This window comes from Bombina bombina, chromosome 10, assembly GCF_027579735.1.
Source record: "Bombina bombina isolate aBomBom1 chromosome 10, aBomBom1.pri, whole genome shotgun sequence".
In the NCBI taxonomy this organism is placed as follows: domain Eukaryota; kingdom Metazoa; phylum Chordata; class Amphibia; order Anura; family Bombinatoridae; genus Bombina; species Bombina bombina.
This window is the reverse complement of record NC_069508.1, coordinates 217,212,296-217,227,282: the sequence shown is the minus strand read 5'-3', so window position 1 is coordinate 217,227,282 and position 14,987 is coordinate 217,212,296. Positions and strand designations below refer to the sequence as shown.

The 14,987-nt window shown below is 39.6% G+C and overlaps 1 protein-coding gene across 1 annotated transcript in view; it reads right to left on the bottom strand.

The window, feature by feature from the left end:
- The window catches only part of SGIP1 (SH3GL interacting endocytic adaptor 1), a 1,342,240-nt gene that overhangs the window by 892,253 nt on the left and 435,000 nt on the right, over positions 1 to 14,987 (bottom strand). The window contains exon 7 of the mRNA XM_053693689.1: positions 13,975 to 13,986. Within this exon, the coding sequence (XP_053549664.1) occupies positions 13,975 to 13,986 (12 nt within the window). The remainder of the gene's footprint in view (positions 1 to 13,974; positions 13,987 to 14,987) is intronic.

The following is a 14,987-nucleotide window of genomic DNA, read 5'->3' as shown; positions in this document are numbered from 1 at the left end:
TCAATGGAATGAAGGGGTTCAAACGGAACACCCTGTAAAACGTTAAGAACTAAGTTTAAACTCCATGGCGGAGCAACAGCTTTAAACACAGGCTTGATTCTAACTAAAGCCTGACAAAAGGCCTGGACGTCTGGATTTTCTGACAGACGCCTGTGTAACAAGATGGACAGAGCTGAAATCTGTCCCTTTAATGAACTAGCTGATAAACCCTTTTCTAAACCTTCTTGTAGAAAGGACAATATCTTAGCGATCCTAACCTTACTCCAGGAGTAACCTTTGGATTCGCACCAGTATAGGTATTTACGCCATATTTTATGGTAAATCCTTCTGGTAACAGGCTTCCTAGCCTGTATCAGGGTATCAATAACCGACTCAGAAAAACCACGTTTTGATAAAATCAAGCGTTCAATTTCCAAGCAGTCAGCTTCAGAGAAGTTAGATTTTGATGTTTGAATGGACCCTGTATCAGAAGGTCCTGTCTTAGAGGTAGAGACCAAGGCGGACAGGATGACATGTCCACTAGATCTGCATACCAAGTCCTGCGTGGCCATGCAGGCGCTATTAGAATCACTGATGCTCTCTCCTGTTTGATTTTGGCAATCAATCGAGGAAGCAGCGGGAAGGGTGGAAACACATAAGCCATCCCGAAGTTCCAAGGTGCTGTCAAAGCATCTATCAGAACCGCTCCCGGATCCCTGGATCTGGACCCGTAGTGAGGAAGTTTGGCGTTCTGGCGAGACGCCATGAGATCTATCTCTGGTTTGCCCCAACGTCGAAGTATTTGGGCAAAGACCTCCGGATGAAGTTCCCACTCCCCCGGATGAAAAGTCTGGCGACTCAAGAAATCCGCCTCCCAGTTCTCCACTCCCGGGATGTGGATTGCTGACAGGTGGCAAGAGTGAGACTCTGCCCAGCGAATTATCTCTGATACTTCCATCATTGCTAGGGAGCTTCTTGTCCCTCCCTGATGGTTGATGTAAGCTACAGTTGTGATGTTGTCCGACTGAAACCTGATGAACCCCCGAGTTGTTAATTGGGGCCAAGCCAGAAGGGCATTGAGAACTGCTCTCAATTCCAGGATGTTTATTGGAAGGAGACTCTCCTCCTGATTCCATAGTCCCTGAGCCTTCAGAGAATTCCAGACAGCGCCCCAACCTAGTAGGCTGGCGTCTGTTGTTACAATTGTCCAGTCTGGCCTGCTGAATGGCATCCCCCTGGACAGGTGTGGCCGATAAAGCCACCATAGAAGAGAATTTCTGGTCTCTTGATTCAGATTCAGAGTAGGGGACAAATCTGAGTAATCCCCATTCCACTGACTTAGCATGCACAATTGCAGCGGTCTGAGGTGTAGGCGTGCAAAAGGTACTATGTCCATTGCCGCTACCATTAAGCCGATCACCTCCATGCATTGAGCTACTGACGGGTGTTGAATGGAATGAAGGACACGGCATGCATTTTGAAGCTTTGTTAACCTGTCTTCTGTCAGGTAAATCTTCATTTCTACAGAATCTATAAGAGTCCCCAAGAATGGAACCCTTGTGAGAGGAAAAAGAGAACTCTTCTTTTCGTTCACTTTCCATCCATGCGACCTTAGAAATGCCAGAACTAACTCTGTATGAGACTTGGCAGTTTGAAAGCTTGAAGCTTGTATTAGAATGTCGTCTAGGTACGGAGCTACCGAAATCCCTCGCGGTCTTAGTACCGCCAGAAGGGCACCCAGAACCTTTGTGAAGATTCTTGGAGCCGTAGCCAATCCGAATGGGAGAGCTACAAACTGGTAGTGCCTGTCTAAGAAGGCAAACCTTAGATACCGGTGATGATCTTTGTGAATCGGTATGTGAAGGTAAGCATCTTTTAAATCCACTGTGGTCATGTACTGACCCTTTTGGATCATGGGTAAGATTGTCCGAATAGTTTCCATTTTGAACGATGGAACTCTTAGGAATTTGTTTAGAATCTTTAAATCTAAGATTGGCCTGAAAGTTCCCTCTTTTTTGGGAACCACAAACAGGTTTGAGTAGAACCCTTGTCCTTGTTCCGACCGCGGAACCGGATGGATCACTCCCATTAATAACAGATCTTGTACACAGCGTAGAAACGCTTCTTTCTTTATCTGGTTTGTTGACAATCTTGACAGATGAAATCTCCCTCTTGGGGGAGATAATTTGAAGTCTAGAAGGTATCCCTGAGATATGATCTCTAGCGCCCAGGGATCCTGAACATCTCTTGCCCAGGCCTGGGCGAAGAGAGAAAGTCTGCCCCCCACTAGATCCGGTCCCGGATCGGGGGCTCTCGGTTCATGCTGTCTTTGGGGCAGCAGCAGGTTTCCTGGCCTGCTTGCTCTTGTTCCAGGACTGGTTAGGCTTCCAGCCTTGCCTGTAACGAGCAACAGCTCCCTCCTGTTTTGGTGCAGTGGAGGTTGATGCTGCTCCTGTTTTGAAATTCCGAAAGGGACGAAAATTAGACTGTCTAGCCTTAGCTTTGGCTTTGTCTTGAGGTAGGGCGTGGCCCTTACCTCCTGTAATGTCAGCGATAATTTCTTTCAAACCGGGCCCAAATAAAGACTGCCCCTTGAAAGGTATATTAAGTAATTTGGACTTAGAAGTAACATCAGCTGACCAGGATTTTAGCCACAGCGCCCTACGTGCCTGTATGGCGAATCCTGAGTTCTTAGCCGTTAGTTTGGTTAAATGTACTACGGCCTCCGAAATGAATGAATTAGCTAGTTTAAGGACTCTAAGCCTGTCCGTAATGTCGTCTAGCGTAGATGAACTAAGGTTCTCTTCCAGAGACTCAATCCAAAATGCTGCCGCAGCCGTAATCGGCGCGATACATGCAAGGGGTTGCAATATAAAACCTTGTTGAACAAACATTTTCTTAAGGTAACCCTCTAATTTTTTATCCATTGGATCTGAAAAAGCACAGCTATCCTCCACCGGGATAGTGGTACGCTTAGCTAAAGTAGAAACTGCTCCCTCCACCTTAGGGACCGTTTGCCATAAGTCCCGAGTGGTGGTGTCTATTGGAAACATCTTTCTAAATATTGGAGGGGGTGAGAACGGCACACCGGGTCTATCCCACTCCTTAGTAACAATTTCAGTTAGTCTCTTAGGTATAGGAAAAACGTCAGTACTCGCCGGTACCGCAAAGTATTTATCCAACCTACACAGTTTCTCTGGTATTGCAACGGTGTTACAATCATTGAGAGCTGCTAAGACCTCCCCTAGTAATACACGGAGGTTCTCCAATTTAAATTTAAAATTTGAAATATCTGAATCCAATCTGTTTGGATCAGAACCGTCACCTACAGAATGAAGCTCTCCGTCCTCATGCTCTGCAAGCTGTGACGCAGTATCAGACATGGCCCTAGTATTGTCAGCGCACTCTGTTCTCACCCCAGAGTGATCACGCTTGCCTCTTAGTTCTGGTAATTTAGCCAAAACTTCAGTCATAACAGTAGCCATATCTTGTAATGTTATCTGTAATGGCCGCCCAGATGTATTAGGCGCCATAATATCACGCACCTCCCGGGCGGGAGATGCAGGTACTGCCGCGTGAGGCGAGTTAGTCGGCATAACTCTCCCCTCGCTGTTTGGTGAAATTTGTTCAAATTGTACAGATTGACTTTTATTTAAAGTAGCATCAATACAGTTAGTACATAAATTTCTATTGGGCTCCACCTTGGCATTGGAACAAATGACACAGATATCTTCCTCTGAGTCAGACATGTTTAACACACTAGCAATAAACTTGCAACTTGGTTATAATCTTTTTTAGCAAAAACGTACTGTGCCTCAAAGAGGTACTAAACGATTAAATGACAGTTAAAACAATGAACTGAAAAACAGTTATAGCATCAAACTTTAAAACAACACAACTTTTAGCAAAGGTTTGTTCCCATTAGTAAAATAACAATAATTAAATTTGACATAAAAATTATAGAGCAACGTTTTTATTCACAGTCAATATAAAATTCTCACAGCTCTGCTGAGAGAATCTACCTCCCTCCAAAGAAGTTTGAAGACCCCTGAGATCTGTCAGAGATGAACCGGATCATGCAGGAAATATAAGAGTAACTGACTGGAATTTTTTGATGCGTAGCAAAGAGCGCCAAAAACGGCCCCTCCCTCATACACAGCAGTGAAGAGAAACGAAACTGTCACAATTAAAACCAAACAACTGCCAAGTGGAAAATAATGCCCAAATATTTATTCACTCAGTACCTCAGAAATGTAAACGATTCTACATTCCAGCAAAAACGTTTAACATGATAAATACTTATTAAAAGGATTAGTGACTTTTAACAGAGTAGTTCCGGTGAAATACCATCCCCAGAATACTGAAGTGTATACATACATGTCATTATAACGGTATGGCAGGATTTTCTCATCAATTCCATTCAGAAAATAAAAACTGCTACATACCTCAATGCAGATTCATCTGCCCGCTGTCCCCTGATCTGAAGCTTTTACCTCCCTCAGATGGCCGAGAACAGCAATATGATCTTAACTACTCCGGTTAAAATCATAGTAAAAAACTCTGGTAGATTCTTCCTCAAACTCTGCCAGAGAAGTAATAACACGCTCCGGTGCTATTGTAAAATAACAAACTTTTGATTGAAGTCATAAAAACTAAGTATAATCACCATAGTCCTCTCACACATCCTATCTAGTCGTTGGGTGCAAGAGAATGACTGGGACTGACGTAGAGGGGAGGAGCTATATGCAGCTCTGCTGGGTGAATCCTCTTGCATTTCCTGTTGGGGAGGAGTTATATCCCAGAAGTAATGATGACCCGTGGACTGATCACACATAACAGAAGAAATATATATATATATATATATATATATATACACACAGCACAAATGAGATTTATAAAGTGCCAATCTTGTAATGCATGTCAGAACACAAAGACAACTAAAAGAGTAATGAAATATTTTTTTCTCTAAAGATGGGAAGAAATTTGACATAAGAGAAACTATTTCATGTAATAGTAAATATGAATGTATACATGTTACGTTGTTCATGCAATTTATTTTACATAGGGAGAACTACTCGATTATTAAAAACTCGAATCAATGAACATGTATACAACATAAAAACAGGTTTAAAAAAAACACACAGTGTCAGCACATTTTTTGATAAAGTTCATAATAGGGACCCAAAACATTTAGAATGTATTGGAATTAGGAAAGCTACTCAGAACTGGAGGGGTGGCGATAGGTTAAAAAGCTTAGGACAATTAGAGATTAAATGGATTTATATTTTGGATACTATGGTGCCGCAGGGTTTGAACAAAGACTTTGCGCTACACCGCTTTCTATATTAATATTATGCTATAAAGTTAATCTACTTTGTCACTTTATTTCCCTCCTGCCCAACTAGGTAACTGTATAACACTATTTGATATTTAAATAATAAGGTTATTAGAAAGATAGTATAAGATGTGTTGCCATCTGTACGCCAGACATTATTGTTTTATGGGAAATCAACCCATTGCTTCCTACTCTTTTCAAACATAAGATAATCTAGACCGACTTCATTTTTAAAAAGACATCAAATCAACTAGAAAGATCCATTCCTGAGTCAGATTTACTTATTTTATACAGGCATCTTGTTTTCCCCCCTTTTATCTAATTTTTGTTAGTCGTTTAAATTATTTATTATAATAAAGTGACAGCTATTATAATTACATAGATGTGCTACAACTCCATTCACGTAATACCAGTTTGGTATGGTAATTTAGATACCACATTCCGTTTATTTTATTATATGAAAACCTATATGAATTATCTCCCAAAAGATCACAAATATATGGATTGTAAACTTGGGGAATTAAAAAATCCCATCTTAAAAATAATTCCACCTTAAATAAAACAATTATAACCATTATAGAAATAGAACAGAAAGTATCTTGATCAAAAGTGATGACGAAAATGCTAGATACTAATTAAACAAATACACAATATAAACTTGTTATCCTATGTAGATTGTATTAGAACTTGCAACATTACATATATATATATATATGTGTGTGTGTAACAAATATGCTACACTGTTTCTGTACTCGGTTTTAATCAAAACAAAGTAACATTCTTTGAATATAATTCATTGCAAAGGTTTTCATATAGATTCTATGTACAGTGTTTTCAGGTTTTTCCTAACTATGTACAAGCGCAGATATTACATCATGCAAACAAAGCAATAACAAGTCTGTTTACCCAAACAATCTATCTATACATGAGAACTGCACAGATTGGGACTTTGCCCTTTTTAAAGATGGAGGATGCAACTCCGGATCAGTGAAGTGATGACCAATCACAAAATAATGACATCAGCATTTTGGACCAATGGGAGGACTTTTCACCCTATTTCAACTCCAGGCAATCAGACACACACCATCCAACTTTCCTTTGAAAAAGCTGTACGCTTACAGTGAAACGTACGTCAGGAACATTAACTGAACGCCACTTTACACTGTTTACAAGTAAGGTCGCCAGGACAGGTATTGAGAATATTACTACTTACCCAGGGGGAACCAGCTAAGCGGGTGTGGCACGCTATTTCTCTCTACCCTACCAAAGGATAAGATATCTCTCCCACTTAAGGCTCTGTAGACTGTACACTTTGACGTATATATTTGTGGTTTTTAAAGATTTTATGTATTTTAAATAAAACATTTTTTACCTAAAGCAGTTGTTTGCGGTTGGTATATACTGGTTACCTGGCAGTATAAAACCAGGTGTGCGCCTGTACCTAGAGCCTGGAAGGCTCAGCAAAGTGTGAGTAACCCCTTGGTGGGACTACGAATGTGAAGATAATATTTCTTTTTCACCAAGTTGTATTGCACTATATTTTTCTTATTTTGTTTTCTTGAATCACTGGAACAAGTGGGTTTTTTTTACTGGTCATCAACTTTTAATGAATCTCAGTAAGTATCAAAAGTACATTTTTTTATTCAAGGGACATGAAACCCAAAATGTTTATTGCATGATACAGATAGTACACAAATTAATTCTATACAGGTTATAAAGAAATGACAAGAATATGGACCTCTGCCTTCTATCAGTCTCTCCCAAAGGACTGCTATAAAAGTGTAGATAGTAGAGGCGCAGGTCCTAGAGTGTCCTTATCTAGTGCTTCAATTTACCGGGGCTTCCAATTAAGGCTGAGGAAGAGAGAACTTGACTTTTGTTTGTGTAGATCAACACCAAATGATTAGTGCAGTATACTTCATCTTCATCAGTTGTGAAAGCAAATAATCAATCTGGAGTGGAGCTTCTGTCTATTCTCCCTGATATAAGCATAACTGCAAGTAATAAAACTTTCACTGAGATGAGTGCAAATAATATGCAGTATACTCACTCCGAAATAATCAGAATCCAGCTCCTCACAGGATAATTGTAGTAGTAGTATGGCAATGCCAAAAGGCAAAAAACATACTTTATGAAAGAACTTACCTGATAAATTCATTTCTTTCATATTGGCAAGAGTCCATGAGCTAGTGACGTATGGGATATACATTCCTACCAGGAGGGGCAAAGTTTCCCAAACCTCAAAATGCCTATAAATACACCCCTCACCACACCCACAATTCAGTTTAATGAATAGCCAAGAAGTGGGGTGATAAGAAAGGAGCGAAAGCATCAAACAAGGAATTGGAATAATTGTGCTTTATACAAAAAAGTCATAACCACCACAAAAAGGGTGGGCCTCATGGACTCTTGCCAATATGAAAGAAATGCATTTATCAAGTAAGTTCTTACATAAATTATGTTTTCTTTCATGTAATTGGCAAGAGTCCATGAGCTAGTGACGTATGGGATAGCAGATACCCAAGATGTGGAGCTTCCACGCAAGAGTCACTAGAGGGAGGGATAAAATAAAGACAGTCAATTCCACTGAAAAAATAATCCACAACCCAAATCAAAAAGTTTTAATCTTATAATGAAAAAAACTGAAATTATAAGCAGAAGAATCAAACTGAAACAGCTGCCTGAAGTACTTTTCTACCAAAAACTGCTTCAGAAGAGGAAAACACATCAAAATGGTAGAATTTAGTAAAAGTATGCAAAGAAGACCAAGTTGCTGCTTTGCAAATCTGATCAACAGAAGCTTCATTCCTAAACGCCCAGGAAGTAGAAACTGACCTAGTAGAATGAGCCTAATTCTTTGAGGCTGGGATTTACCCGACTCCACATAAGCATGATGAAGCAAAGACTTTAACCAAGAAGCCAAAGAAATGGCAGAAGCCTTCTGACCTTTCCTAGAACCAGAAAAGACAACAAATAGACTAGAAGTCTTCCTGATATCTTTAGTAGCTTCAACATAATATTTTAAAGCTCTAACTACATCCAAAGAATGTAAAGATCTCTCCAGAGAATTCTTAGGATTAGGACACAAAGAAGGGACAACAATTTCTCTACTAATGTTGTTAGAATTCACAACTTTAGGTAAAATATTAAGTGAAGTCCGCAACACTGCCTTATCCTGATGAAAAATCAGAAAAGGAGATTCACAAGAAAGAGCAGATAACTCAGAAACTCTTCTAGCAGAAGAGATGGCCAAAAGGAATAAAACTTTCCAAGAAAGTAATTTAATATCCAGAGAATGCATAGGTTCAAACGGAGGAGCCTGTAAAGCCCTCAGAACCAAATTAAGACTCCAAGGAGGAGAAATAGACTTAATGACAGGCTTAATACGAACCAAAGCCTGTACAAAACAATGAATATCAGGATGATTAGCAATCTTTCTGAGAAAAAGGACAGCAAGAGCAGAGATTTGTCTTTTCAAGGAACTTGCAGACAAACCTTTTTCCAAACCATCCTGAAGAAACTGTAAAATTCTAACGATTCTAAAAGAATGCCAAGAGAATTTATGTGAAGAACACCAAGAAATGTAAGTCTTCCAGACTTGGTAATAGATCTTTCTAGACACAGATTTACGAGCCTGTAACAAAGTATTAATCACTGAGTCAGAGAAACCTCTATGACTAAGTATTAAGCGTTCAATCTCCATACCTTCAAATTTAATGATTTGAGATCCTGATGGAAAAATGGGCCTTAAGATAGAAGGTCTGGCCTTAACGGAAGTGTCCAAGGTTGGCAACTGGCCATCCGAACGACATCTGCATACCAAAACCTGTGTGGCCATGCTGGAGCCACCAGCAGTACAAACGAACGTTCCAATAGGATTTTGGAAATCACTTTTGGAAGAAGAACTAGAGGCGGAAAGATATAGGCAGGTTGATAATTCCAAGGAAGTGACAACGCATCCACCGCTTACGCCTGAGGATCCCTGGATCTGGACAGATACCTGGGAAGTTTCTTGTTTAGATGAGAGGCCATCAGATCTATTTCTGGAAGTCCCCAGATTTGAACAATCTGAAGAAATACCTCTGGGTGAAGAGACCATTTGCCCGGATGTTACGTCTGGCGACTGAGATAATCCGCTTCCCAATTGTCTATACCTGGGATATGAACCGCAGAAATTAGACAGGAGCTGGATTCCGCCCATACAAGTATCCGAGATACTTCTTTCATAGCTTGAGGACTGTGAGTCCCCCCTTGATGATTGACATATGCCACGGTTGTGACATTGTCTGTCTGAAAACAAATAAACGATTTTCTCTTCAGAAGAGGCCAGAACTGAAGAGCTCTGAAAATCGCACGGAGTTCCAAAAATGTTAACTGGTAATCTCGCCTCCTGAGATTTCCAAACCCCCTGCGCTGTCAGAGATCCCCATACAGCTCCCCAACCTGAAAGACTTGCATCTGTTGAGATCACAGTCCAGGTTGGACGAACAAAAGAGTCCCCTTGAACTAAACGATGGTGATCCAACCACCAAGTCAGAGAAGATCGAACATTGGGATTTAAGGATATTAATTGTGATATCTTTGTATAATCCCTGCACCATTGGTTCAGCATACAAAGCTGGAGAGGTCTCATGTGAAAACGAGCAAAAGGGATCGCATCCGATGCAGCAGTCATGAGACCTAGAATTTCCATGCATAAAGCTACCGAAGGGAATGATTGAGACTGAAGGTTTCGACAAGCTGAAACCAATTTCAGACGTCTCTTTTCTGTTAGAGACAAAGTCATGGACACTGAATCTATTTGGAAACCCAAAAAGGTTACCTTTGTCTGAGGAATCAAGGAACTCTTTGGTAAATTGATCCTCCATGTCTTTGAAGAAACAACACAAGTTGATTCGTGTGAGATTCTGCAGAATGTAAAGACTGAGCAAGTACCAAGATATCGTCCAAATAAGGAAATACCGCAATACCCTGGCTGCCTGATTACAGAGAGAAGGGCACCGAGAACCTTTGAAAAGATCCTTGGAGCTGTTGCTAGGCCAAAAGGAAGAGCAACAAACTGGTAATGCTTGTCTAGAAAATAGAATCTCAGGAACTGATAGTGGTCCGGATAAATTGCAATATGAAGATATGCATCCTGTAAGTCTATTGTGGACATATAATGCCCTTGCTGAACAAAAGGCAGAATAGTCCTTATAGTCACCATTTTGAATGTTGGTATCCTTACATAACGATTCAATATTTTTAGATCCAGAACTGGTCTGAAAGAATTCTCTTTCTTTGGTACAATGAACAGATTTGAATAAAACCCCAGGCCCCGTTCCAGAACTGGAACTGGCACAATTACCCCAGCTGACTCCAGGTCTGAAACACATTTCAGAAATGCTTGAGCCTTTACTGGCTTTACTGGAATGTGTGAGAGAAAAAATCTTCTCACAGGCGGTCTTACCTTGAAACCTATTCTGTACCCTTGTGAAACAATGTTCTGAATCCAATGATTTTGAATCGAATTGATCCAAACATCTTTGAAAAATCGTAACCTGCCCCCTACCAGCTGTGCTGGAATGAGGGCCGCACCTTCATGCGAATTTGGGAGCTGGTTTTGACTTTTTAAAAGGCTTGGATTTATTCCAGACTGGAGAAGGTTTCCAAACGGAAACTGTTCCTTTAGGGGAAGGGTCAGGCTTTTGTTCCTTATTCTGACGAAAGGAACAAAAACGATTAGCAGCCCTATATTTACCTTTAGATTTTTTGTCCTGAGGCAAAAAGGCTCCCTTCCCCCCAGTAACAGTTGAAATTATTGAATCTAACTGAGAACCAAATAATTTATAACCTTGGAAAGAAAGAGAAAGCAACGTTGACTTAGAAGTCATATCTGCATTCCAAGACTTAAGCCATAAAGCTCTTCTGGCTAAAATAGCTAAAGATATATACCTGACATCAATTCTAATGATATCGAAAATGGCATCACAAACAAAGTTATTAGCATGTTGAAGAAGTTTAACAATGCTATAAGCATTATGGTCTGACACTTGTTGCGCTAAAGCCTCCAACCAGAAAGTGGAAGTTGCAGCAACATCAGCCAAAGAAATAGCAGGTCTAAGAAGATTACATGAACATAAATAAGCCTTCCTTAGAAAGGATTCAAGCTTCCTATCTAAAGGATCTTTAAAAGAAGTACTATCTGCCGTAGGAATAGTAGTACGTTTAGAAAGAGTAGAGATAGCCCCATCAAATTTAGGGATTTTTTCCCAAAACTCTAATCTATCAGATAGCAAAGGGTACAATTTCTTAAACCTTGGAGAAGGAGTAAATGAAGTACCCAGACTATTCCATTCCCTAGAAATTACTTCTGAAATAGCATCAGGAACTGGAAAAACTTCTGGAATAACTACATGAGGTTTAAAAACTGATTTTAAACGCTTATTAGTTTTAATATCAAGAGGACTAGACTCCTCCATATCTAAAGCAATCAACACTTCTTTAAGTAAAGAACGAATAAACTCCATCTTAAACAAATATGAAGATGTATCAGTGTCAATATCTGAGGCAGAATCTTCTGAACCAGATAGATCCTCATCAGAAATAGATAAGTCAGAATGATGGCGGTCATTTAAAAATTCATCAAATATGAGAAGTTTTAAAAGGCCTCTTACGCTTACTAGAAGGAGGAATAACAGACAGAGCCTTCCGAATAGAATTAGAAACAAATTCTTTTACATTAACAGGAACATCCTGAACATTAGATGTTGAAGGAACAACAACAGGTAATGGATTATTACTAATGGAAATATTATCAGCGTTTGATAGTTTATCATGACAATAAACACAAACTACAGCCGGAGGAACAGTTACCAAAAGTTTACAACAAATGCACTTAGCTTTGGTAGAACCGACATCAGGCAACGTCTTTCCAGAAGTAGATTCTGATCCAGGGTCAGGTAGTGACATCTTGCAATATGTAATAGAAAAAACAACATATAAAGCAAAATTATCAAATTCCTTAAATGGCAGTTTCAGGAATGGGAACAAATGCAAAACAAAACAAGCTTCTAGAAACCAGAAGCAACTAAAAAGTGAGACTGAAATAATGTGAAAAAAACTGGCAAGTATGACGCCCACATTTTTGGCGCCAAATAGAATGCCCACATATTTTGGCGCCAAGAATGACGCCCATATTTTTTGGCGCCAAAAAAAAGTCCACAACACACATACGTCAAAAATGACGCAATCACGTAAAAAAAATGACTAAATTTTTGCGCCAAAAAAGTCTCGCGCCAAGAATGACGCAATAAATAGAAGCCTTTTTTTGCACCCGCGAGCCTAACAGCCCGCAATTTAGAAAAAGAGGTCAACTGAAAATTGAATTTTTTAAGAGAAGAAAAAATATAATTCATATGCATTTTCCCAAAAAAATGAAACTGACAGTCTGAAAGAAGGAATACTGATTATCCTGAATCATGGCAAATATAAGTTTAACACATATATTTAGAACTTTACATATAAAGTGCCCAACCATAGCTTTGAGTGTCATGAATAGAAATAAGATTTACTTACCCTAAGACACTCATCTACATATAGCAGATAGCCAAACCAGTACTGAAACGAGAATCAGTAGAGGTAATGGTATATAAGAGTATATCATCGATCTGAAAAGGGAGGTAGGAGAAGAAATCTCTACGACCGATAACAGAGAACCTATGAAATAGATCCCCTAGAGGAAGACCATGGTATTCAAATAGGCAATACTCTCTTCACATTCCTCTGACATTCACTGCACTCTGAGAGGAAAACCGGGCTTCAGCCTGCTGCGAAGCGCATATCAACGTAGAAATCTAGCACAAACTTACTTCACCACCTCAATGGGAGGCAAAGTTTGTAAAACTGAATTGTGGGTGTGGTGAGGGGTGTATTTATAGGCATTTTGAGGTTTGGGAAACTTTGCCCCTCCTGGTAGGAATGTATATCCCATAAGTCACTAGCTCGTGGACTCTTGCCTATTACATGAAAGAAAGCTTATATCAGGGGAGACAGAAGCTCCACTCCAGACGATGATTTGCTTTCACAACTGATGAAGATGAAGTATACTGTACTAATCATTTGGTGTTGATCTACACAAACAAAAGTTCTCTCTTCCTCAGCCGGAATTGGAAGCCCCGGTAAATTAAAGCACTAGATAAGAACACTCTAGGACCTACGCCTCTACACCTGATACAGATAGGGCTTATCTTTAAAAAACATTCCAATTTACTTCAATTATGAAACTGATTTTGTTCTCTTGATACCCTGTTAAAAAACAGAGAGGCAAGCTCAGGAGAGTGCATGTGTCTGCAGCACTATATTGCAGAACTTGTACATTTTAAGAGCAGCAGATGGCAGCACTTTTGCTGCTATAAAGTGCTTGAGACATCTGCAAGCTACCTACCTGGGTATCTCTTCAACAAAGAATGCCATAAGAACGATGCAAATCTGATAATAGAAGCAAATTGGAAACTTTTTAAAAATTGTATTCTCTGTCTGAATCCCAAAAGAAAAATTTGTGTTTCGTGTCTCTTTAATGTAACGGGTTTCTGATTTATGTAATGTAGTTACGACAGTTTGGGGATCATACTCTTTATTTATAAACACTAAAAAAGGTACAAGAATCATCAAACTCTTACCGGACTTTTCCTCTAATAATGAAGCAAAACACAAACAAAGAGAAAACAATTAGACAATCATTAGAAAATGCAGCACATTGATGCTTTGTGATTCATTGCAATATGAAATATCGTAAGGGAAAAACATTTATATTTAAGCTGCTCTTTCCATAAAACGTAACCCACTTTGTTTCTGTGATCTAAATGTCTTAAGAAAATAAAATGACTAAAATCTAGTTTACATTACAGTTGTAGACTACATAAACTCATTGTAACATCAAAAATCTCCATACATTTAATTTGTTGTTACTATCAGTTCGCAATATTTTCAAATTGAATGTAAACTGGTCCTAAGTGTGTATGTTTAGATTGTCCCTCTGAGGTGCACTCTGTCTAAAGATGAACTAATTAACAACGCTGCTCATGGGCGGGACATGTAGTGTGTATGTTTAGATTGTCCCTCTGAGGGGCACTCTGTCTAAAGATGAACTAATTAACAATGTTGCTCATGGGCAGGACATGTAGTGTGTATGTTTAGATTGTCCCTCTGAGGTGCACTCTGTCTAAAGATGAACTAATTAACAATGCTGCTCATGGGCGGGACATGTAGTTTGTATGTATAGAATGTCCCTCTGAGGTGCACTCTGTCTAAAAATGAACTAATTAACAATGCTGCTCATGGGCGGGGCATGTAGTGTGTATGTTTAGAATGTCCCTCTGAGGGGCACTCTGTCTAAAGATGAACTAATTAACGATGTTGCTCATGGGCGGGACATGTAGTGTGTATGTTTAGATTGTCCCTCTGAGGTGCACTCTGTCTAAAGATTAACTAATTAACAATGCTGCTCATGGGCGGGACATGTAGTTTGTATGTTTAGAATGTCCCTCTGAGGTGCACTCTGTCTAAAAATGAACTAATTAACAATGCTGCTCATGGGCAGGACATGTAGTGTGTATGTTTAGATTGTCCCTCTGAGGTGAACTCTGTCAAAAGATGAACTAATTAACAATGCTGCTCATGGGCGGGACATGTA